General features: G+C 34.9%; 2 protein-coding genes across 2 annotated transcripts in view; both read right to left on the bottom strand.

Moving 5' to 3' along the window:
• sog (chordin short gastrulation) overlaps window positions 1-14,347 on the bottom strand; it is a 133,926-nt gene extending 119,579 nt beyond the window's left edge. Inside the window, exon 1 of the mRNA XM_073093123.1 lies at window positions 14,044-14,347. Within this exon, the coding sequence (XP_072949224.1) occupies window positions 14,044-14,164 (121 nt within the window). The 5' untranslated portion in view covers window positions 14,165-14,347. The remainder of the gene's footprint in view (window positions 1-14,043) is intronic.
• Window positions 14,348-21,175: 6,828 nt separating this feature from the next.
• Window positions 21,176-27,138, bottom strand: Arf79F (ADP-ribosylation factor 1). The gene is made up of 5 exons (XM_073093128.1): window positions 26,984-27,138; window positions 26,434-26,601; window positions 25,099-25,208; window positions 23,320-23,445; window positions 21,176-22,721 (listed from the first exon to the last, which is right to left on the bottom strand). The coding sequence occupies exons 2-5, from the start codon at window positions 26,579-26,581 to the stop codon at window positions 22,557-22,559; spliced, it is 549 nt and encodes a 182-aa protein (XP_072949229.1). The 5' UTR covers window positions 26,582-26,601; window positions 26,984-27,138; the 3' UTR covers window positions 21,176-22,556.
• Between the last annotated feature and the right edge of the window lie 491 nt (window positions 27,139-27,629).

A 27,629-nucleotide genomic window follows, 5' to 3' on the forward strand; every position in this document is an offset into this window, starting at 1 on the left:
ACTCTTAATCCTTAAAATTAATTAAATTGCCTTCAAGTAATTTAACTTGTGTATAATAAAGTTTTATATCTATAATACAACATTCCCAGGGCCGTCTTTTTGCAAGATTACTTATTGTATTGTAAGAAAGAAAATCTTAGAAGGCTAACTTAATCCTTGCTGGTACTCTTTGCCAGTCAAGCCTGGGTGTAGGCCATAGATTAGTAAAGATTACTCACTCCTAACAAGAAAATGTACCCAGTTTTGAGAATTGTAATAGTTGCGTAAAAAAGTTTTGCCACGTCTCCGTGCTAAAATGTCCGTAAATATTTGAAATAATTAATTATTTATCACGTAAATTACGCAGTATTAGTTATTTATTCGTAAATTTAGCTCTAAAATGTTTTTATTTGTCAAGAATTCAAAAAAAGAACTTACTAAAATAAGCCGTTTGTGGCTTCATTCAATTTCAAGGCGGCGAAGTATATTTACTAATCTATGGTGTAGGCAGAACATTTGTAGCAGGTGTTAAGTTAAGAAAAAAGATATATTGAAATTAAGGAAAAGAAATGTTATCATTCACGTGTTAAGTTGGATACAGAAAATACTGGAATGACATCGATGTAATTATTTTTAACACGCTTAATAATTCAACTTGTTTACCGACGTGTGTATGTAATCGCGTTAATTAATTTTCACCCAAATTACTTCGAATGTCGGAGTTTGTTCAGAGTTTCTGTTTGGTAGCACATTTAATAAAAGGAATGAATTTTAATTATGCGTTCTTTTAGAATTATCGGGTATCTTTCAATGATATCGGGTCTTTTTTGTTACTATCGAGTGTCTTTAACATACCTATATTAAAACAACGCGTTTTTTCAGAGGATTTAATCATCCCTGGTATAGTCAATGGCTTCTGATAATCATAATATTTTTATACATAGTTTGAACAATATGTCTTAAGATCGCTATTTGTAATTTGTTATGGGATATTATGTAAATTGATTTGCTTCTATACCTTCATTGTAAGATTCCGTAACTTAGTCATTATTTTAATTGTGATATATTTCTTTATCTGTATGTGTCAACGCCATTAATTTAATAGAAGTGCAATTTGTAGAGCAGAGACATGCATGTGAAGCTAGTTAATATAAAAAAGTTTAATATAGGTAATATGAAAAACTGAGTAGATAATACATTATGTGAAATAAAATATTTAAATATGCAAATTGTGCAATCATTGACACATGAATTAACAAAATTACCTTACGTAATTGTAGGTACCTAACCAAATATTTGCACTGACTGATTTATTAAGTAACGTAAAAACAATAAATACAGGGTGGACGACAAGGTGTGCTACCTATTTGTATTTGCGTATAACAAACAAGCTATTAAATATGCTAGGCGTATAGTAGACAGGGTTGCCAGATGGTCGGGATTCGACTGGATTGTCCAGACACTTGACAGACAAATGAAGTACCTACAGATTCCCGAAAAAATAAATATTTCGACATATAATGAAAGAAGAATTTTAACTGGTTTTAGTATACCTATGTATCTCACGTATGGTCTCTTAATTGTCCAAAAAAGTAGTTGTATGTATTATTTAAACTTACCATAAAAGTATTTTACTTTATAATAAAAAGTAACTTTTAATTCTTAATATTAATTTGTCGGGACTATATGACATATGACAAAATACCGACTTTTTGAAATTTTGCCCAGATATTTGAGTTTTCCCAGCTGGCAACCCTAATTCAAGTAGTGGGATGAGTAGTTGAGTACGTGCGGCTTGCGGCGTGCGTCGCGGCGGCGGCGCGGCGCGGCACGGCACGGTGCGGCGCGCAGGCGGATGCACGTGCGCGATGGGCTAGCGTGCTGAAGCGCGCCTCGCACTTCCGACTCACATTCATTGCCGCGCCATTCATACAACTGCGTCATTCATTTAATTCAAGTTCATAACGAGGGCCGCCACCGGCCGTGGGAGGAGCGACTCCCCGTAGCTCACCGCACTCCCTCAATCGTGCCGCATACACTTTTACTGTTGACCGAAATGAAGATAAACGTCTCGCGTTCCTCCACCCGCTCGACCCCGAAAATGTCCATAAAATAAATCAGATCGCTCAACTCTCGGTGCCGCATTTATCGGTTCTCGGTATTGACACCGCGGCGCCTTAAACTCTCTAAGGTATGCAATAATTCACGGGACCTTAAAAGTGAGCTTCTAATTAAATGCGTCCGCACCTCCGATCTGACGCCGGATGTATTCCGAAATGCATACAGTTAAATGGTCAAATTTAAGGCTCGAGAGGCAGAGCGGTCCGGGCGGCGGCGGCGGCAGCGAGCAGCGTGGCGCCGAGATGGTATCGGCGCGGTACTGCGTCCCGGCCCACCGTGCCACACTTTTCTAACTTTTTGGTTTGTCGGGTCGCGCGGGGGCGTATTGTGTGCAATTGTAGCACGCGAGGGCACCGCCGGCCGACGACCCGCCGCGTCTCCCGCGCCGCATAATCCGACAGCGTTATGGTCGGCCCGTCGCCTTTGTTGGCTACCGGCTTAATTAGAACCCGTGGGTGGCTTATGACACGCCAGGATTTGATCATAAAGGTGCTAAAAATTCTACCTGCACGAATCTGCGCCGACGACATTCCTATCTCGCGTTTTTCAAAATTAATGCCTATTGTGTGTGCACAGCGGCGGGGCGCGTTGCGGTTACGTGCCAATGTTATTGCGCTCGATTTGTCTGAATAAAAGTAAACAGTGCAATAATGTCCGTCGCTGATAATTTTGGTATACGAACGTTCAGTTTAATTAAGATGTATGCACTCAAATTCTTTGACCTCAATTAATTTCGTGGAAGAGAGTTCGTTGGGCGTTAATTAAGTGCGCTAACGTTTGGGGAGAACACGCCAGTGGTCAACCGTAGTATTAGTATATTAGATCCGTTAAGATTTTTAAGGATACGATATTTTTATCACACATTAAGTAAAAGCCATATCGTATAACGCTAAGCTTAAAATAATTTATTAGATACTCTAGATGTTACACCGCTATGTATTATGTTATGTTACACCAATTTAATTTAGCTGAAAACCATAACATCTGATCTTAACAATCATGCAAATGCTTTTTTGCTTTTGACTTAATCACCAAGATAGAATTTGAACCCGACACATCAAAATCTGAGTTCAAAATTAATATAACTCAACTGTCAACTCCATGTTATTAAAGTCATGCTTACATAGGTATGTAAGCACTCATGTATATACATAATCACATGTAAATTGCGTATGTTCATCATAATGTTAATTTATGCAAATTATTCCGTAGCATAAATCAATTTTTAACCCACAGTTTAAAGGAACAAAACATCGGTTTTTAATGTGCAGAAAAAGTGTTGAGGTGCATACATTACTTTTTTGGATGTTTTTATAAATAATATCATGACACCTGGTTTACGTGAAATAATAATAAATATATTTATATCTATATTTACTTAGTGACTACACTTCAGTGTACAAAGTTTAGTCTGTAGTTTTTATTACGTAGTGAAAAATCCTAAATCTATACTTTGCGTGTTCTTAACTTCACCTCTTGACATAATATAATACTCGTAACTAATCTTATGTTTGTAATGACGTTAGTTTGCATATCAAGCAATGTAAAAAAACGAAATTATTTTTGGGAAAAAAAACCGTAAGTATGCGAAATCCGTGTAGATAAACATAGAGCTATACATCATCATCATCATCGTCAACCCATCACTGTCCCACTGTTGGACACGAGTCTTCTCTCGGAATGAGATAGGCCATAGTCCACCGCGTTATCCAACTGCGTTCTGGCGACACATAACTTTAAAAACTTTTTTTAAGCTTTCTCAGGTTTCCTCACGATATTTTCCTTCGCCGTTGCAGCACGTTAATTAAATTATAATACGTACGTGATTTTGAAAAATCGAAGGTTTGCCTGGGATTTGAACCCCGGTCCTCTCGATTGAGAGGCCGAGCTTAAACCACTATCTATCACTGCTTTATACTGTCTGGTAAGGGGCCGCCCATGAAGGTCTAAAAGCAACTCCAAACAAAACAGGGGATCCACCTGAAGGTAATAATGCTTGCTGCTCCTGAGAACTAAAATTGTCAGTATTCACACCATTCCACCGAAGCGCTAGAACTGCTTCACTGTATAAATAAGTATAGCGACCATACATCTCCGATCGACCACCACCTGTCAAACTATACAATTTATTCCTACGACACCAAGACCCGCATTGAGTTAGTAACATCATGGTACCTGCTGAGCGTTAGTCCGATGCAATTTGAGTGCAATGCACATGATGTGACGTCACTCAGCGGATCGTTTGTTACGGCCTGGCCCGGGGCAATGAACCAGCGACTGAATTGGACATAAGTGTCCTGCGACGTTCAGAGCCACCGACATAACGCAATACAACTCTCGAACACGATTTACGACATTACTAGCGATGCGGCGATGTATCGACAGTTTCGTTATATCGATATTGACTCATTGCAGATTCTATATTATCAAATTGCAAACTGAAAAATCGATATCGAAGTAGTGAAAACAATACAAATTATAAAATTGTCAAATCAATAGTCTTTATAATTCGTCCGCGAAAGTCCAAGAAAATAAGGCCTTATCGAAATATTTTCTAACTCTCAATTAACGACATATCGAATCATAATCACTATGAACCTATCGATACTATTGGTTATTGATATTTTAGTCCTTTGATATAAATATCGATATTTATATCGATAATTTCACCCAGACAACCCTAGACATTACGCCTCACAGTGACGCTATGCAAGCGATTGTATCATTTTAATTCGTACTTGCAAAATTACCTCGACTTCCTCAATTAGCCGGTCACAAAAACGTACACGGTTTTTATGGCGAAATATTACCTGTTTGTTTATTTATATCTTTGCACAACCGTCTGGTCACAGGATGCCTCTACTAGTCATAGATATATCTAATATTTACGCAAATACATAATATTGATGCGTTTGAGATATTTCTAAAATAATCTGTTTCTAAATATACTTACAGTATTACATATTATATATCAAAACATAGATATGTGATTATATGTTTGAAGGGACAAAGACAAATATATCTCTTTTTGAGATTGAGATTGAGATTAACGTTGACTATATTTAAACTCCAAAATGATTGAAAAACAGATCACGAGGATGCAAACAAACTAACCCGATAATAAAATTCTCACAGAACTAACAGAATTTTACAATAGGTTCTGTTTACATAGATAACTAATTAAAACCACCTCTTTGTTTATAAATTGCTGTCGACCAATGGCGTATCAAGTGCATACGGCCCCGCAACTATAGCATATAGGTTGTAAATGCCTTAAATATGTATGAGTGCTCATGTCACTTATGAGACGGAAATATAACACAGTAGTTCAGTTCTACAAAATTGTTGTAGTTGACAAAGGTATATAGAACCTTTGTTTCAACTGCACTTAATATCCCTTTTTCTAACTTTCCCGTGGGTGTGTTAATAAGTAAATTAATAAGTTAACAGATAAACAAGTGGGTTTTAATTAAATTAAATATTTTATGCTAAACAATAATTTTACGTATTTTTCACATTCACTTAAATATTTCACAAATGCCTTTACTAGAATAATTTCATGGATAAATTATTAAATTTCAAACTTTCTTACAGAAAAATTGGTTAAGATTGATCCTATAAGTTTATGAAAATAACAATAAAATACGCCAAAATAAAAAAAAATACATTGTTGACCTTTGTCCCGTTACTACAGACACTTAAAATCGAGATAAAACATCTACGCATCAAATCTGATAAATATACATTGTACATACATTAAATTTGTATGCGACATCCGAACGTTGTATGTTGTTGCGCTACTGTACTCCACATTACTACCGGAGTTACAATGTCGCGTAGTAATCCGCAAACACATTTTCATTCCGTACGCGAAGCAATGCAAGCACTCTTGTATAATACGCATAAACATTCCAGAAATCAGGATTATTCATGTTCACATTACATTCTTATATGTAACGTTATGTGTGACTGGTATGGAATGGAATTGGAAATGAATGAATTCACAGCTTCTAAATTGTATCGCTGTTATTAAACTGAAACTGTTATCTTCTCAAATTCTAAAGGCGAAGGTAGAGATTTCAAGGATTAGGTTTTTATATATGTATACCTAACGGTAACTAATAATGGAAATTCTCTATTACACATAAATGTATATACCGAATGTAGGTACATATACATATGTCCTCACCATGTTTTTCTTCATTGTTCAAACAAGTGACATTCAATTGCTAATACAATGGACTTCGTGGAAAGATGAATGAAAAATAAAATTAACCTTTGTAAAGATATTTTATTTATCTATAGTTTAGAAAGCGACATATTTTTTTTTAATTTACAGCAGTTAATTTTTAACCGAGTTCCCAAAAAAGACCATATAACGTCGCGTTTATTTTATTATTTTGAGTTGTATCGATACATATTTTCTATTACGTTATTCATTTCTTTATGAGATTTAAAAGAATTTAGACAAGTACGATACCTTGTATGTAGGTAAATTTATGATAAGTAGGTATAAAATATGGAAGTTAATTGTAAATATTACATCGAATCTCTTGTAGAAAAGTTAATTCTGTATCGTTCCGAACAATCGGTAAATGACACACGCCTGCTCTATATCACAAATCGACTTTGGCCGTGAAGATGTGACTGGTTGCTATTAATCATATTAATTGTGATAGAAGTGTCAAAACATTCGATTTTGCACTCACAGACTGAATCGAAAGACGTCTGTAATTACTACTACATCGTCCTAGTTATTATTTGTACTTATATTTTATATTCAGTCCTTTTAAGCGAGATTAAATTTGAATGTCCCTTCCATTTTTAAGGGCTTCATTATGGCAAGAAGGAATCTCAATGTTCCTTTGGTTTTTAAACTATAAGAAAGTTTTTCTCGACCGCATACAAAACAATAAGTGATACAACTAACGCAACTTATAACAGTATTCCAAGATATGTTAAATCAAGCAAAATTTATAAAGTCAGATAAAATACTTATTTACTACGGTCCCACTGATGTGGAATGATCATTGTCGGTTGCCAAAAAAGCTATAATGAAGCCCCAATAAGACTGAATTTCTATTTTTGAGGACTACACCTCACAAATGTAGATGTTAGGTATCTTCGATTATTTGTCCCTGTAGTCCCGGGACCAGAATAGGGCTACGGTATTCCCTGCCTGTCGTAAGAGGCGACTAAAAGGGATTTCCGGGGTTGCGGGCGGCAAGGGAGCTCAAACCGTGCAGCATGCGACCCCGTTAGGGTTTGTGTGGTCGCATATCGCTGTAATCACCAAGGGATGTGGGAGCGTAAATTACTTTGCTCCCCCAAGGCAGAGCCCGGTAGGGGCATCGCGTTAGGAGGACTCCGATTGTGTTCCGTTGGAGATTCCGGAGTTCTCCACCAAACGCCGAGGACGACCACCGGGGGGTTTTAGTGATTTAAAAGTCTCACATAACTCGGCGTCGCTCCCATGGCCTCGGATACCTTTTGAAGGTTTCCCCGTCGTCATAACATACATCCTTATCATAACATTAAAATCTGAACAATACAACACGAACAGTCCTATAGAAAGATGTTTTAATTATTCGATTAGACGACTTAATATGCATAGAATAATTTGTAACAAACATGTTTAACTCTTCATTACATACTCATAAGAATTACAGATGTAAAATTTAAACGAATACAAAAATATTACACAAATGCTATTAATAACTATGATAATTATAATGTAAAGCACTGTAGAAAACAGTCATAAAGTAGCGAGATGTGTTTAAGTTTGCATAGGGATGTCGGAAGTGAAAAAACATATCGATGTATCGATATAAATTAAAATTTCGATGTCGGCGTCGATATGGCGAGGAAAAAATATCGATAATCGGAAAAAAATCAAAATATTTGGCGGTTTTAATATAATGATGTATTTCGTTCAACCTGACTCTATAATATCAATAGGAAGGTATTATTCCTAAATTATTAGAATTTACAAAGTATTCCTTTTTAATAGGCAATATTACAATATTCAAAATATCGTCATACAGGATGGAATAAAAAATCGATATTTTTTCAACATCCCTAAGTTTGCATCTTAAGATGAAACCAGCTTGCCTAGAGCATTCTTCACGCTCTCGCCTTGAAGGCAAGTTTTAATCAGGAAGCCATGCGCTGGCGCCGGAAGACAATCCGAACTCTTCGGCAGTTTGCATTGAACGGGTTCTTGCACTTGTTTGATTTCTTTCGTCGTGTAAGTTGACCGGGTGATAGCGTAATTGAAACACTGCCTCTAAAAGAGCGCAAGGTTCGAATAACAGGCACTACTGATTTTAAAAAGCTATGTGCGTATTAGGAATTAATTATGACTTGGTATGACGGTAAAGGAAAACATCGTGAGGAAACCTGTATACCTAACCTGTAAGAAATCTTAAAAAAGATGACTTCGAAGGTATGTCTAGTTTACCTATTCACAATTGACCAGTGCTGTGCGGTGGACTATGGCCTAAAACTCTTTTACTCTGAGACCTCTCTAAGCGTCTCCACCATTTTATCAAAGAACTGTCAGAGGTTCAGACGCACATAATTTAGATACATCCATGGTGGCCAGTGATTCGAACCTAAGAGCTCCAGGCGGAGTGGGGAAAATAAAACCACTGGAAGCGAATTTACGCTGTACTCGATAATCGTCGGCAATGAAACAAGAACCTTACTTTAGCAATAGCGGAAGGAGCATTACTAAATCATTACATTTTTACGCTTTACTCGATAATCGTCGCAAATGAAACAAGAACCTTACTTTAGCGATAGCGGAAGGAGCATTACTAAATCATTACATTTTTACGCTTTACTCGATAATCGTCGCAAATGAAACAAGAACCTTACTTTAGCGATAGCGGAAGGAGCATTACTAAATCATTACATTTTTACGCTTCACTCGATAATCGTCGCAAATGAAACAAGAACCTTACTTTAGCGATAGCGGAAGGAGCATTACTAAATCATTACATTTTTACGCTTTACTCGATAATCGTCGCAAATGAAACAAGAACCTTACTTTAGCGATAGCGGAAGGAGCATTACTAAATCATTACATTTTTACGCTTTACTCGATAATCGTCGCAAATGAAACAAGAACCTTACTTTAGCGATAGCGGAAGGAGCATTACTAAATCATTACACTTTTAGCCGCCGCCCTCGTGTCATAAGATCATTTGATAAACTTCTGACAGAACGACCGAAATAAATCATGTGTAATGTCTAATTTGGGATCGGTTGTCTTAATAACAATCCAATTGTTTTGTTCAAAGGTTCAAGGTCAAGTGGGTAGAGCGAACATATTCATCCTACTTAACGAGGAAATTAAAAACTTTAAGATTTTAAGATTACTTTAAGAACACTTTAGTTTTTTTTTTTAAATATACATAATCAAATTTAAGTAAATTTTCTTGTTAATCTTAACATATTAATCACGTGACATTGTGTTCGTACATATTAAACTTCCAAAGCGCTCAAGGAATTTCAAAGAAATGTAAGTGCAATTTTGATACTTTTTGACCAATTAGATGGGGATATTTTTGATATAGTAAACGTACATGCGGCTCATCTGATGGTAAGTGACTACTGCTGCTCGTGGACAACTATAACTGAATCCATTTACAACCCAATCATAGATTTTTGAGGAATAAGATGATCGCCCCATATGTAAATCTGCCGAGTTTATGTTATAAAGATCTATTTTTTAAGGGCAGGATGTGTGCCGGTACCCCCTAGTATTGTATGTAATGTTCACACCAAAATACTTATTTCTAATCATTAAACGATGGTTAAAAAAAATAACTCTACCAAAAATAAATGCATAACTTATGAACATTTACCTATTCCAGCACACTTAAAAGTAAAACCGTGCATACCTTGAATACCTATCACATCTAACAGAGCCTATCTAATCTCTTACATCTGCTCATATATTATAATATGTAAAGTAGTCCATTGCGTGAGTATATTTCAAAGCTATACTATTTTAAAACGCAAATTTCTTAGAACACTCTATAGATAGATGGTATGCAACTAGGGTTGTCGGGCCCAAAAATAGAAACACCCAACTCAGCGATATATTAAACCGAATATTGCCTAAAAAACAATGATACCTTGTTAAAAAAAACAGTTTTCTTTTTCTTTAAGTACTTAAAATCTTAATATAACTTGTTATAATTACTTTGTTGGAACACATTTAATGTCCCATTTTTGTGCACAGTTCTCTCCCAAAAATAAATGAAGCCCTGCGTATTTGATTGACCAGCTAAAAAAGTTAATAATATTTTTTTCATATTTTCAAACCGCTTATACGGCTTGAGACAAGGTTTAACTGCTTTACAAAGATAATAACCGGAACAGACGGATTAACAAGCCCACGGAAGCACGGAAGGTAGAAATTAAGTACCTAATTGAATATATAATAAAGTACTCTCGGACGCAAATAAGCATAACATCCCACCTTAATAACGACTTTGACGTGTAAATAGGAACGTGAAGTATTTGTGGGAACGTGACTATAAAAAGCGAAACATATTTAACTAAAATTGAGTAGGTGACAACCCTATATGCAAGCGAGCTATAGATAGCTTCACAAAGGCATTATACTGCAGCTAAGTTTCCCTGTCACGTCTCGTCTCACTGGACCGTCTAGACGACGAAGACAAGACATTTTTTTTCTCTTCTCGGTAATACAATTTTTTGGCACGATCGTTAAGAAGTTTTGGCAAACGCTACCACCTTTAATCCGATCCGGAAAATGAATGAAAGTTGTCGAGAAAGTGACTCATTATTCCCAACAACCTGTTGCGAATGTCCTGTCATGTCTATTAGAATTATTAGAGATTACATCGTCTCGGACACAACTCAAGGTTAATCAATCAATCAAGATAGTAAATAATAGCGCAAAAAGATTATTTCTGGCCTAAGATTTTATTTAGCCACATAAAAACGACGCTTTCTTCACTCACAGCCCTACACTAGGATACCCTGTGTCGTGGGTGCCATGGACACACACAAAGACAAATACACAAACACCCAGACCCTGAACACAAATCTAAATTCATCATTCAGATATCTCTCTGGCCGGACAGAATGCTCTGACGGTATGGTGACCGTTGTACCACGCGGGTTATCATGAGCCCACCTTAACTATGGTTAAAAGAAAATGCTGATTAAAAAGAGGCTAAACATAACATTAGCTATGTTATCAAGGAATGCCCAAGTAGATCTAAGCTAAGTAGCACGTAATATATGATATACAATTGTATTTAGTCGTCACGACGAAGTTTAACCTTCATTAGATACAAAATTGTGTAAAATTAATTCAGTTTTGTCTGGATTAATCTAGATAGACAACAATGGAATAAGACGTATGAGTACATAACACAAACGTTGTTAGTATCAAGAAGATTTATAAAAGGAGGTTTCTTATCATAAAATTTACTAGATCTTACCGAAGACGTGACTCAGGGTGATACAGCGTTTAATATTAGCGAACTTAATCCAAATGAGGTAGTACCTAATATCGTATTTAAAATGGCACATTATTTTTATAGTTGACTCTACATGACCCCTGTATTAAATTAGCACCTTGCTGTTTAATTATAAAATATAATTCACGCTAATATTATATTATAGGCTCATAGAACGCATTTTATTCCACCTTTAATTTACTTAAGATACTCGTACCTTTACACCATTATTATTTTATTATCACAGTAAATATTGTTATAACTAAAGATTATACATACCTAAATTTACGTTTTTAATACTTAAGTACCTACTTCACTTCAGTCGAGTGTTGGAATATTATTTTATGAATAAATACGTTTTTCATTTGACAAATAAATCAAACGATTTAACGCATTCCGTTAGAGCATTAAAACATATTGATAAAATATTATTTAACACAGTAACTCTTTGATAACAATGCAGAAGCCCTATCGTCAATCTCATTACCGCATTTATGTCTACCAAAAATATAGAGTTGTATTTATGCTGAAAATGTTATTAGATGGACTAATTTAAATTATATAAGACGACTCAAACTAGGAAGAATAACGTTCCGATTCTGTTCGATTTGGAGAAGACCAGAGATGGGCAGTCACAGGCGGCTATGCGCGGTTAACATTAGATAAAACATAATATGCGTACGTTAATAAGTAAATGAATATAAATTAAAATCACCATATTATTAATATAAAGTTTTATTTTTAAATGATTATAAAGTACTTGTTAGAAGTGTGTTAGTAACATTTCACCCAATTATTATATTTAGCGTGTATCCGATAATTGATGATTAGTACATCAAGATATAGCAGATAAGGCTATCTGATAAACTCCAATACAGTAAAAAGCCTAAGAGATTAGAAAATCTTATGCAGTTTACGTCTTTAACAATAATATAATCACTAATATTGTAATATATTACGATAAGATTACAAAATCGAACGATTTCATAAACGTAGAGTGTGTATTAAAATATTACTTATGAGTTTATGATTTATGAGTTAAAAAATGTTAATGAAGTGTGCCTACTGTTTTGTGTATATTTTAAGTACTTTAGAATACTTTAATATATATTTTTAATATCTTTGTTTATGATTATATTAAATTAGTTAAAAAAACTGAACTACTAAACAAGTTAAAGAATGTTGTTCCTCTCTATACTTTCCTATTATCATCATTCTCCTCTCCTTTATTATACGTTAAGCTTTAGATTATTGTCTATCGAATATTACATATTTGTATTCTTGTATACTTGTATTCGTGGAACCTAGCCTTTAATCTTAACTTTCCCCATTTTTTTACTTATTTATATCTACTTATCTAAATAAAATGGTAATGTGCAGCAATAAGACCACCTTGTTTTTACAGAGACGCATTTGATCAAGCAAGATTATTTCGTATTGTATTATAATGTTAACAATTGTAACAGGTCTTCGAAATATCGCACTATATTTCCTGTATGATTTCTAAAATAATAACTTAAGCATTTCAGGAAGAATATGCCATTTTTCTCCGTTTAAGTTTAATGCCTACGCCTTTCTAAAATTACGTTATTTTCTTTATTTTGACAAATAGAAGAAAAAGTAGTCAGTAATCATTGATATTTTACAAATATTAATAACTACAAATTCCATCAGTATTATCAATGAATGGTGTCATGCATTTTGCACTCATAACTTTTTCATTTTCTGTACCATTTTTATCAGTTTATTTCTTATCACATTTTCTTATTTAAGAGTCAAAGTCTTTGCCCGATAAAATGCATACATAACATATTGTATCATACTACAAAAATAAATCACTTGACATCTGTCGTTTGCTATTGGTATTGAAACGAAAGTCGATCACCGTTCTCACGTGGCATTGTTTTTATTATCCCACAGTACCTACCAGCGGCGATATCAACTCGATAACGATACGTCAGATACGCGTATCAATAAACTGTCCTCACGACGCGTTGCGGTGTGACGGCATGACTAACTAACCCCCGCTCTACGGTCTATGCGCGCCACTCACTCGCTACCCGCAGATATTCACTACGTGCATTTTAATCTATCGTGTCGCTCTACCACTTGAGAAATCTTGAGATGCAATTATTTACATAGACATACGCACTTGATCGTCTACTATACGCTATGCAACGTATTGGTTATTCGCGACGCGTTGCATCCAACAGCCGCAACCGCATCATACAAAATATATGAATAGATGCACAGATGAAGCTTCATCTATATAAATGTGATAATGCATTACATAAATTATACCGGTTGAATTATTTACGTTATTATTATTTGCATTTCTCTAACTCTTACTCTACTAGTCCAGGTGTCTCGCGGTTTTATTTTGGTTTGTTACAATGCATTCAACAGGCGCATTTAGTAGAGAGTAGTGAGAGGGGCTCACCGGCAGGGCGGGTAGTACGTCGGGCGGGCTCGTCCTCCCTCAGGTCGGGGGCATGGCGGCGCGCCGCGGCGGGCGCGCTCGTGGCCAGCAGCAGCGCCAGCAACGCCAGCGCGGGCAGCATTGCGCCGCCCGCACCTACCACTGTTCGCACCGGGTTTTCACCGTTCCCGGCCACGAGCTCACTATTTTCGCCGCGCGCGCTCGGTTCGTCCGAATATTGGATCGAGCGTTTGATTCGAGCGGAGGCTCGCGAGTGCAGAGTGCGGCGCGACTCGTACGCGTCTTAGTAGTGCGACGGCGGAGCCGGACTGAGACGAGCGACGAGCGATTTCCCGGCTGTCGCGGGCGAGGGGGCCGGCGCGCCCCTCGCGGAAAACGCGGCCCACGGCGCGGTGCGGGCGGGGAAAATTGCAGCGCCGCCATCCAAAGCCGCCCGCCCCCGCCGCGCTGCACTCGCCACTTACCACGCTGCAGCCGCTTTTTGCATTCATTGCACTGTCAAACATGTTGTAATGATCAACAAGTGTACGAATGTGTACCCAAGTATATTAGTGTCCATTTAAATGGTGATACCTTATATGTAACGTATCATTTAACTAGGTGAAAATATGGCGATTAAAACAAATTTAAGTAAATACCTACTAGAATGCAATTCAAACTTACTCTAATATGGACTTTATAGCAAAAATAGCATTTACTCTATTAATTATTCGTTCTCTATTTTACTATTTATATAAGAAGCTTTAACATGCATAGAAAAAACTACAAAATTTTGAAAAACTAACAGAATTTAGATCAAATAGATAAGGAAATGTGGTAGAGTCCTTAGAGATTGACCCCGGAGACACAGGCACCGCAACTTTATCTGCCCAATAACAACTGTTTAAGCACTACAATATTTTACTTTGAACGGTATGACATTAGCAACGCAGATCACACGCACGTTGGCAATATAAGTACCTATCTATCTATCTACCTAATCTACGAAAGAAAATAAGTGAATCAAATACCTACTCTAATTCTCAAAATATAGTCGCTTATGCTATGATTGAATCATGCAACGAATTATATCTAACACTATAGAAATTCTTGTACTCGGGTTTTCTCTTCTGTTACACACAGCGAATATAAGAGCATGTGATAATGATGCCAACGTCGTTAAACCACGAATGTCATCACTTGTCTAGGTGGTAAAGCTATATGAATCAAACCATATGCAATATTTTGTGTAAACTCTTTTACCTCATAAATAATGTACAAATGTTCTCCATCTGTTCCAAATTCTAATTAAAATTAAATCGATTTGTACAAAATTAGGATATCCAATTTCATATATTTTAAAAATCCAATCCAAACGCAGAAAGGTATGCTACCAACTTAATAAATGTACAACGTTAGTAAACAATAAAGGCCGTTCATAGGTACTAACTTTAAATAAGATACGTATCTAACTATCTAGGATACAACAGCGGCAACAGTTATTTTAGAGAAGAAATGACGGCTGTCTTGCATGTAGGAGGCTTCTTTGTATAGCTGACACTGAACATGGCCCGCGAAACTGGCTCGCTCGCATAAAACCCACTCAGTTGAGGTAGGTCATAAAGTTGTTTAATACATTAACATGTAAATCTGCGAATATTGCCCACTTTGTTATTCTATTGTATCCGATTCGGCTTAATACGGACGCACTCCATGTACGGGTTTTGATAGAAAATAAAGATTAAAATGAATATATTTGTAAACGTAACACGCTGTTACTTTTTACACCTACGTAAACGCGTAAAATGGTTACTTGATGTGATTTTAGGTAATTTCATAAAAATATCTGGTTGTTATTTAAAATATCCATAAATAATAAAGACTTACTATTAATAAAATGATTAAATTAAAAAAATAATTAAATTAATTAGCCCACTCTACATTTACAGCTTATTTATGTTGCAATGTTTACGTACATATAGTTTTATATACTCGTACCTATATTTTTTTTTAGTTTTTAGCGTTCCATACCCAAAGGGTAAAAAGGGAACCCTATTACTAAGACTTCGCTGTCTGTCCGTCTGTCACAGGGCTCTATCGCTGGAACCATAATAGGTAGACACTTAAAAAAATTACAGAGGATACATAATGACGGCCGCTATAACAACGAATACTAAAAATAAAAAAAATAAAAATAAATGGGGGTCGCCGTACAAGAAACCGCTATTTCTCGAAGTTTTTCGCTTTATCTATCAATGTATTTACTTTAGTAGCTGCTGTAATAAATACTAAAAATAAAAATAAAATATATAAAAATGTTGGTGATACGGAACTCTCCATGTGCGAGTTCGACTCGTACTTGGCCAATTATTTAGCTTTTAAAGAATTAATACTTTAAATTGTATAATACTCATACATGTCATCGTATAGATTTATACAAATACATGTTTTTCGTTTGATATACCTACATATAAACTACAGCACACATATCATATCAATTAATGCAGCTTTACATTAAAAGCACCATTCGAAAGCTTCGAAAATGGTTTCAATTTTTTTTTCACATAGAAACGGGGTCTTCAAATGAACACAACAAAGACGGAGGAACTGAAGTTTAGATCATTCCATAAAACCCGGAAATACGACGTAATGTTTGTAGAAAATTTATCAGCGACACTGCGTTCTACGGCTACGCCGAATGTTACCGTAGATAGCTTGGTCTGCCGTAGTACCGTAGGTATCTACGTAAGTACCTACCGCTTTAATACAAGACGTATTATATACATTTGCGCCTTTTGTAAAGAAAATATTTTTCTTTTTAGTATTTCTTAATCAAATGTAAAACACTAGACCTAAAAGCGTCCGTTGTGTCCGTCCGTCACGGGGCTTTATATGTCGAAGCGTCATCAGTACTTGATTATTTAGTGTGTTTTACTAAGGTTGCAACAACAAATATTAAAAATAAAGGGTGGTTTATGTATGGAGATTAAAACGGTATTATTTGGCGATTGTCAGTTTAATTTTGATATACCTATCACTTCGATCACAAATAAGAACTAGATACACAATCCCATACAAAAATGAACTTCAAAAGTGGCGTCAAACGCGTTTATAAAATTCTAAGCGACAGAATCTAAAATTAATGCAAAATCAACCTTATCACTATTATTTAAAGGTGTTAAAAACTGCTTACCAAAAGCAATAAATTTTTACGACATAAGCTAGCTGTCATAAGCTATCACTTTGACAGGTTTGTGCACCCAAATGTCCATTTGGGTGCTCTTTTCGTCGCCCCGTTTTTTTGTCGCTGATTGTGTATCTAGTTCTTATTAGTGATCGAAGACCTATCAGTAGGTATTCCACGAGAAGCACGATTCCGGAGTGGCATATTTTCAGTATTAATTAATCTTAAAGGCTTTTCGTGGTGTTATATGAAATACCTCCATATTAATCCAAAGATAAAAATGCTACAGCATGACTGTACAGTAATAATAACAGATATTTATCGCGATAATCCTAGTACTTAAACCATTAGGTAGTCTGTGAAATACCAGTGGTTCGAATGCGAAACGAATCCGCTGCCACAGACATTTTTCCAATACGCTTATATAGGTATTAGGTATTTATAACTTTGAAATACGCATACAGGCATATAAACAGGTACATAAACTATATTTAAATATAAAGAAACATATATATAAACTTAAACTTTAAACTTAGGATTGTGTATCTTTGTTTTTTTTGTTCACGAGAAGAAACTTCAAAAGGTACCTGACGCCGCAGAGAGCATAGCCGAGTTATGTTGGATTTTTACTGCTAAAACCCACATATACAGCCGCCCTTCCCGGGATCGCTTGCTGGTCACCTCTTAGCACCCGCAGAAAATAGCATAACCCTATTGTAGTCCCAGGACTACAGATACATAGAATGGTGTGCTCACCAATAATTTACCCTTAAAGTATGTCAAGTAGGTATATCCATGAGCTGCAACTGTATATTAGATAAACTTCATACCCTTTTAATTCATAAATGTAACTTGTTACATATGATACATGTTTTATACAGTAGGTAAGTATTATGTCAGTATGAGTAATTTAAAACAGTTTCCTGCATTGTATTTTATGTTACCTATACGGGAACCTGCAGCCCAAGGGTACGACTGAATATAAATTTAAACGTAAGAGGTGTCGATAGATTCAGGGAGTGGACTTTCGTGGTTGATAGTTCCGGGAGTGGATAGGCTACATTTTAAGAAGTCGCTTTCTTTAATAATTTAAAACAAACAGGTGAATTTCACATTTCCTGAATGGGCTATAAATTCATTTTTTTTTTACTTAATATCTTCCCTTTTAAGGTTTCGACTATAAATTTTAACGTAAAATTGCACCTAAACAATTGTAATGAAAAATACATTTTTGACGATCAAGTCTCCGTATTTCGAAAGCGATAGTTCGACTCCGACTCGTACTCAGGGGTAGTGGCGCATAATAGATTACAGATGTCCATGGGCGACAGTAGCCACTTGCTATAGGTGAACTGCATGCTCGTCTGCTACTCCTACATTATAAAAAAAACTTCCTGGCAAATTTTCTCATAATATTGTTTTTATACCATAAAGAATTATTATCATCATCTTTCATCAATGCACTACTGTCCTACTGCTGATCACGGGTCTCCTCTCAGAATAAGAAGGATTGGACCATAGTCCACCGCGCTGGCAAAGTGCGAATGGTAGACTTCACAGGCCTTTGAAAGCTTTTTTTAAGATTTCTTAGGTAGACAGGTTTTCTCACGAATTTCTGATACACACATAACTTTGCAAAATCACAGGTGCGTGCCTGGGATATGAACCTCGGACCTCTCGATCAAGACGCTGTTAACTATTAGGCTATCACTGCTTTTATTTAAAAGTAAATGTGTCAATAAATATAATAACCACTGGATTTTCTCATTTTTCATTAAGTTTCAATAATTAACTTTTAATCGCCTCACAAGAAAATCTACAATTTCTACATTTAATTTTCTTCGTTAGGAAATCAAATTTCACTAGAAATCGTAAATAACCGTGCCAACATTCGTTAGTTTTATTTTTCCCTTGAATTGAGCTGTATTTCCCACTTTTTTAAACATTTTTTCTGCTATTCTTACTTTTAAGTCATTTTTTGCCTTTTTACAGCTATACTCTCTGGACTAGTCTATAAACCATTAAATAACAAATAAACCTTCAATTTACTTACTAAATTGTTATAGCAATCACGTCAAATAGTGCAAACTAACAACACACTGCGATAGTGGTGCAGGAGTAGTATCGTAGCTAGCTTGATAGGCCGCGTTCATAGGTGCTATCTTCAGTGGGCGTATTTTACCAATCCTAATAAAATAATTATATATTTTACAATTAGTTAAAGATCATGGCGCAAAATTCAAATGTTTTCAGGGGGCTCATGGGGCTTAACTACAACGCTTAAAAGCATGTTAAGTAGAATCCGTACCACGACCACGACTATAAAGGTGTCGTAAGATAGATTTTCATGAGACATACAAATTTAGTCATCATCAGATATACCAACGCATCTATGACTCAGGTAGGACGCCAATCACATTTGAGCCCATGCTGCAGATTTCCATAGGCGACAGTAAACACTTACATACGAATGCAGCGCTTGCTCGTTTTGTACTCCAAATGAAATAAAACTGTAGTAACGCTGATGCGAATTATCACCAGCTACTATGAAGTAACGATCGTCGCATTATAGCTGCGGGTACAGTTGCACCGCTTCCCACACCGTTCAAGACAACCACAACAGCGCCTTATAATACTGTTGTTACGCAGTGGTTTTACGCATAGGTGTGGCAGTGGTGTCACCGAAGTCGAACCACAGTCTTTTACCACCTTCAATCTGCTTAAGAGGTATACCTCCTCCCCGTAGCATGGATCCCTAAAATCTTCAAATGGGAACATTTTTTCGCCAACTCATTCACCCGGCCAGCACGTAGCTTTACTACGCCACTGTTATCCCCCTTCCCCCCTTGACGATAACGTTAAAAGCGTAACTGCAAAGTTATGCTTATTATTTCCACTCATTATTTCCGAAATAGTAAGAAGTTAATGGCGACTTACTCAGACAAGTAACTCGAGTAGTTAATATTTTTAAATAGTTTAATGTCAATAAAACATGTTAAGATCGATGATTATATGCCTGTATACAATAATCATCTTTTTAGGTAATCATTTACTATACTGATAAAACTGTCTACGGTATTCGAGGCTACGAATTTTAGATGAGGTTGCACACATCAGCTCGGAGTGCAAATAAATTGATTCGAGCAAAGTTGTCACTTTGTGGGATCAGTGTAATGCAAAGGCGTGACGAGACTGTAAATATTTGGATGACGTAATTCCACAAAATACATTGTCAGATTAAGAGTCTATTTTGTTAATTCGTCTGTGTGTACTGACTTAATAAAGACCTCGTTACGAAAATGTCAATTTTATCTAAGGCTGAAATCATTTGTTTTGAATTAAGTATAGTCCGCGTAAAACTACTAGTCCGCTCTGAATATAGAAATGAATCGCGTCGCCATAGCAAATTGTATGACTACACCTGCTCGCAACAACTTCAGAGCGGACTAGCAGTTTGGCACGGACTATAATAGACTGAACATCCTAGAATAATCATTTTTTCAGTGTCATCATTTTCCCCAAGAAAACCGTAACTCTATTCATAAAATTAGGAGTCAATCTATTTAAAATATCAATACATTTACATGTTAAAGTTAAAATTTAGTTTTAGTTTTAACTTTACCTACCAGCTACCAATGTCACAGCCAAAACCGCTACCAATACACACAGATTTATTATTAGATTTATTATTTATCCTCATTATTGAACTAAACCAAATAGCTATACGAAAAAAAATACCATTAGCATAATGGGATTGGATTACAAAATAATAAACCAACCTCGAGCGGTCATAATACTATATTAGTAAAAATGCCTACAAAAAATGTTGAAAGCAAAAATAAATAGTAAGTAATAATAAAAGTTAGAATAGTAATAGTTAATAAAATGACAATATCGGTTACATTATTTCTTAAGTTTTATTGGAAAGCCACATAACAACAATTTAAGGGACTAATACAAAGACAAAACTTGGTGAGGATATTTTATTCCATAATACAGCATTAAGACAAACCGGAATGTCACATTTTCTCTTCATTAGACTTCTTGATTTCCGTTATAATAAAAAAAATCTATCCACCACACTTGCCGCATAATTATATCCTTGAATTGTGTTTTAACAATTTCTCCTAAATTATTATAAAAATGCTAAGTTATAATTAATTGTGTAAGAGCAAAAAATTACCACCGAGAATTCTGAGCACTGTTCCCCGGTAGGTAGAAACACTTCTCAAAATAACACAGTGTTTTCTAATACATTTATAACCTAATCTCGGTCCGTCACGTAAAGTCAACTATAAATGCGGGTTCATCGTAATAAGCGGGTCAGACAAACGAGAACCGTCGATCTGAAGTGGTTCGACTGTAAAATACATAACAGCTTACTCTACCTAGTTAACTTCCATAAAAATAAACTATCATCCATACAATAAGTCGCTCAAATAATAAGTGGAATACACACGAATTGATGGTAAATATCACCGCACAATCAAAGTGGAATACAAATAGTAAGAAGAGGTCACGCGATGTGAATAGGAGGGCGGCGGATGGCGGCTGCTCGGAGACTGCGACCACGGGACATGCGTCCTTGGACCTGCTAATAAACCCAATTATACCCCATGTGGTATCTCTGGGCCTTCCCAAAGCAAAGCAAAAATATTGGGAACTAACCCATTTTCATAGATATTTTATAATATCTCAAACGACTATGTTCTACACTGTGTACCTTACTCCACAGATGTATCTAAATTTAAAGTTTACAGAGACCATCCTAGTACTTTAGGTCACTACAGGTGTCCTCTAAGTAAACACTAATGAATTAAAGATAAAAGTGAATTAACTTTAAATACTTTATTATGACAACTTATTCCACATATTCCACATTATAGTATTATATATAAAACATGTTATGCTGTGATTCACTTTATCACGAGTCAGCTACACATACCTATCCACTTCACAAGGCGCGATCACTCGTTAAGTGTACACGTACGCTTTGTTTACTGTTAATTATAAACAAAATTGTAATTTTGCATTAACTTTACACACTATATTTGTTCAACGTCAACAGGGATCGAACAGACAACGCATCTCAGTGTGGACCGTGGTACCACGACGAGTACAGCGTGACCCCTGGCTCGATTGTACACTTTCTATTGCAACATTGTGATATCGGCGCGGCGGAGCGGCGCGGAGTGCGATGCGAGCTCGGTCGCCGGGTGACGCGTCGGTAATACATTTGATTCCGCACATAATACATTGTATTCATTTATAGCAAATAAAGTTAACATATCTTAAACCATAGTCTCTTTCAGTAATCAGATTTGTCTGTGAGTTGATAGCGCACATGCGGTTAGCGGTTGGCATTCTTCAGCTGGTTGGAGAGCCAGTCGAGGCCCTCGTAGAGCCCGTCGCCGGAGGTGGCGCACGTCGCCTGGATGTACCAGTTGCGGTTGCGCAACGAGTGCAGGCCCAGCTTGTCCGTTATCTCGGCCGCGTTCATCGCGTTTGGAAGATCCTATCGCGCAAAACAACAATACTTCATTAAAATACACTTTAACAAAAAAAAGTGAAAGTATCTACCACTTAAAGAATAGTTTTCCTCTAGTCTGTTGAGAATATTTTTTTACCAATTTATTTGTTTGAAACAGAAAAAATACTGGAGGGATAACATTTAAAATGTTGATTATCTTGAATTATTGGCAAAAAAGCATTATGTATCTTATCAATCATAATAATAATCTGAAAGATTATTCAACTTGTATTATAGGATTAGTTTTGTACTTAGTTCTATTTATACACATTTCTTTAATTATTTAGTAATGTCTGTTTATTTTCATTCTAAATATTTTGTATGTATGTAGATTCAATAAAATGAAACACGTGATTCAAAATACGGCGCAATTTAATTGAATGCATGCCGCGCCACTCTTGTGCAAATAATCATATTTACAACATCTGTAATTACTTAAATAGCATATTCTATGCCATTCCACAGTCCTATGTGCTAATGACACTTCCAGAATATCTACATGTTATTACTATTTATAACTAACATATAATTAAGATTTAATTACCCAAAAAATTTATGAGGTTGCCTCATGTTTTTATCTCACCTGTTTGTTTGCAAAGATCAGGAGCACAGCATCTCGTAGTTCGTCTTCACTTAACATCCGCATGAGCTCCTCCCGCGCTTCGCCTATACGCTCCCGATCGTTACTGTCTACTACGAAGATGAGACCCTGCAAGCAAATACATTCCACTCCAGTAAATAATAACCAACTACTAACTATAGAAACAAAAAAAGGAAAATCTTTTTTTATCAACCTATCAACAATACTTGATTTATTTATTAACTGTATAACAGTAATTTACAACATAAAATTTGTATTACAAATTTATATGTGATACTCTAATTATTACTTTACAGATAATATTAACTAGTCATTTATATTTCATCCTAAATAAATAATGTAACACTCGTATAGTCCGCGCAAAACTGCTAGTCCGCTCTGAATATAGAAATGAATCACGTCGCCATAGCAAATTGTATAACTCCTGCTCGCAACAACTTCAGAGCGGACTAGCAGTTTGGCGCGGACTATACTAGTCTATACCCCATAATGTATTGTAGTTAGAAGTAAAGGCTCAAGTTTAAAAACTGATATCTTTTTTGTTAAATTATGCCAATAAGTATGTAAAAATTATTTTCAAATTACAGTTGAACTACTACTTAACTTTTAATAATATATTTTACATAGATTGAAACAAATGTAGGCAGCCCCAAAACATTATTCATCATTTATGATGTAATAGCCTTTATCATTTGCATAGCATGTATCATTAATATTTACAGCAGATTATTATTATTGAACATATTTTAAATATACTGTGTTTAATGATTAGTTGTTACAAATGGTTAGGGCTTGAAGTAATGATGAAATTAATTTACTTTAAACAAATCATTTTTATTGACAATCATGCACATGTCCAAAATGTTTACTCAACAACTCATTTCATTTACATATATGACTGAGTGGATTACTTGATGATATGAAACAAAAATGAAACATTTCAATAATAGGAATATTACAATACTCAGCGACAAAATCTATCCTTTATTTCTTAACATGTTCACTGTGAAACTTGTATGGAAACATGTGTCTTGTAACAAGTACCTATCATATAATTCCAGGGTCATATCAATATAAAATCTGTTTATAATTCAAACAAGTTATCCTATTCCAGATGAAATATATCTAAATTAGGCCAATGTTACTGTTACAATATACATCTCACTTATATAATCTAGAAAAAATATATAAATGTGGAAATATGTAGCTACATATGTATATGAGATTGTTATCTCACATAAAAACATTTTAATAATTCCATTTTATAAGTTTGTCAGTATCAATAGGAAATTTTATTCAGAGCACTATAATTAAAATACAACTATAGCTCAGAATAGCTATAAACTATAAACACATTGTAACAAGTATAACATTGTATTTATTTTATACTTTGTGTAATCATCACACCTACACTAGTTATACTGAATAAATGCCAGTTTATTAAATGCACAGCATAAATTTTAACGGAGATACTTTTTTTATGATATAAGAGTAGTATGAGCATGCAGGCCACCTGATGGTAAGTGGCTCCTGTCGTGCAGAACCATCTGTAATCAACCCCAGATAAGATTAGATTCCTACCTGAAGTCACAAACAGCTGCTACCCCTGAGTACTAAGCTGGAATGCCTCCCATAAGTATGTAACCAAACCCTTCAAACCAGAACGCAGCAGCGCTTAACACTGCTGTTGTTAGTCAGAAATTGGTGTAGAGATGATGCTGCCACCTTCATAAATCCTAATGAAACTTAGATCATAATTACCTGTGTATTCTGGAAGTAATGCCTCCACAGCGGTCTGATTTTGTCCTGACCACCGACGTCCCACACGGTGAAACTGATGTTTTTGTATTCTACAGTCTCCACATTGAAACCTGCAATAATCATACATTTGTCAATCTGACAATTGATATGCTATTACACATGAGCATATTATGCAACAAGCCTACTCAACTTTCTAGTTTTAATCTGATTAAGAAATAATGAGAAATTATTTAGTAATTAGTAGTATTTAGAAATTAGTTAATACCTATTTAATTCCCTCTTTAAGTGTATTATGAGAAGTTAAAACCAAAACAAATAAGTATTATAAAATATTAAGCTACACTTCTTAAATCTATTTTTTTTTTACAATGGTAAATTTTTTTATGTAGCTATGCTTAATTGACAAATTACCATCACACAATTGACAATTTATTAGCAGTAACACAAACTACTTTTTTGTACTTTAAGGGTTGATAGTGTCAGTTGCACTAACATACCATTTTAGTATACCCATGTGATTTAATTTTTATTTAAATATTTCCTGTAGTTACACTTAAAAGCTTTTTGAAACAAGGCTTCAAGTCTCTAATTTTATAACAATGTTATTAACATTGACAGTGGACATTTTCAATTTGGCTTAGTTTTTATTAATCACTGTTTAGTATCAATGACTAAAACCAATCGATTAGTCACTCACTGACAATTAAAATCTAACCAAGTTTTTAAATTTCATTTAGTACTTTAACACAAAATAATCAGAACATTTTAAACCTTGACCTAAAAATATTTAATGAGAATCATGAGCTTATTTAATTTAAAACATGTTATACTGTAACATTTAAAAACCTGATTTAAATTATATTGATCCAACTTGTTTTTTCTTTATCAAATAACCAATTTTATGTGCAAATCTATAAAAATACAAACCTGTATATATTGTTTTTTTATAAAAGTTGGTTGGTTGTGAAAAGTTATAAATGTCATAAAAATATCTAAGAAAGCTGATGATAAAACAAATATTTTATAAAAAAACTGTTTTTTTTTATAATATACAAAAATTATGCAAGTAATTAAATTGATGGTGATAGTAAAAATTAATATTATCTGGTAAATAATTACTTTATTAATTAATTTTATTTAAATTTCACAATGATTAACTTTAGTTTCATAACATATTTTTTCCAAAATTGAAAGGATTTCGCAATTGTGCTAATATGAATAAAATAAGCCAATATGAGCATACAAAGATAAATTTGTAAACATAATGTATCAGTAAAAATATGTTTTATTGATCACTAATCACATAAAATGTATTATAATATGAGTAATACTCACCAATAGTGGGAATTGTTGTAACAATTTCGCCTAATTTAAGTTTATATAGGATTGTGGTTTTACCAGCTGCATCTAATCCAACCATCAATATTCTCATTTCTTTCTTGCCAAATAGGCCTTTAAATAAATTTGCAAACATATTCCCCATTTTGCAGCTTTTTATGTAGTCTGAAAAAGGATTTACACGATTAATAGAATCCCTATTCACTCTGACTCATCCATCAGTCTATACGTTACTATAATCAATGATAATGACATGGCAAGTACATGCATAGTAGAACTGTGTACACATCTTTACGACGAAATAAGAAAACAGTTGTTATTACACTACTACCTTCATCAAAGTTAGATAATGAGAAAACCCCTTATAACGAGCACTTAAACTGTTGTATTCTTCAACCAACAGAATTTTAAGACAAAGATTGGCTGACTTCGCCGTTGGTAATTCTGTTGCGGTCACCACCCCTCGTTCGTAATGTAATAACACTGTTTAATGCATTTATTCATAAATATTAATTGAATTGTTAATAGATGATCCTGTTTTACTTACATTTTCAGAAAGAAATCTATGCAATATGAAGAAAAAACGCTTCAATCCAGTGAAGTCTCTACAATTCGCTGGATGTCAAAATGGCGGCGAACGTGGAAGTTGTTCGTGCCTATGCCACGTATCGGCGAAAAGTGGCCAGTGAGAAATAAAATTGATCCTGTAAAAGCTAAATATCAGAGTTAGTTCTTTTTTTTCAATATTTATTTTCAAAATGTCTTTAAATTAACATAAAACAGTAATTATTGGTAAACAATAGGTTTAAATTTAAATAATGTGTTTCAAATTAATTCGTATTTTAATTTGTATTCTTAACAAATTATTTATATATTTATTTTTTGAAGTAAAGTAATACGCTCGAAATGTAGATGTAGCTACATATTTATGGTATGGGAAATATTATTCATAGCCATCGTCATCACATTCATCATCATTCTTTTTGTGTAAGCAAATGGAAACACGATATTTTATAGACGAAAGCTTTTTTTCCCCAATTTTAATGTTTATCTTACTAATCTATGGCATTTCAAGATATTTTTAGTTTTTCATATTTATCGATTTTCAACTACCCTATTACTTTTTTATATAGCTGCTCTTCGTATACTGATTTGCAGGTTCCCCATAGAAATACGAAGTGTGTTTGAATGAC

The sequence above is a fragment of the Epargyreus clarus genome, unplaced genomic scaffold, assembly GCF_041222505.1.
Source record: "Epargyreus clarus isolate Ecla_fem2 unplaced genomic scaffold, WU_Ecla_fem_2.2 ptg000004l, whole genome shotgun sequence".
NCBI lineage: Eukaryota > Metazoa > Arthropoda > Insecta > Lepidoptera > Hesperiidae > Epargyreus > Epargyreus clarus.

Coding starts and splice junctions, on each gene's coding strand:
- Arf79F (XM_073093128.1), bottom strand. CDS start 26,581: ATGGGGAATATGTTTGCAAATTTATTTAAAGGCCTATTTGGCAAGAAA. Junction 23,446..25,098: donor ATTACTTCCAGAATACACAG/GTAATTATGATC, acceptor ATTTGCTTGCAG/GGTCTCATCTTCGTAGTAGA. Junction 22,722..23,319: donor TGATCTTTGCAAACAAACAG/GTGAGATAAAAA, acceptor TTTGCGCGATAG/GATCTTCCAAACGCGATGAA.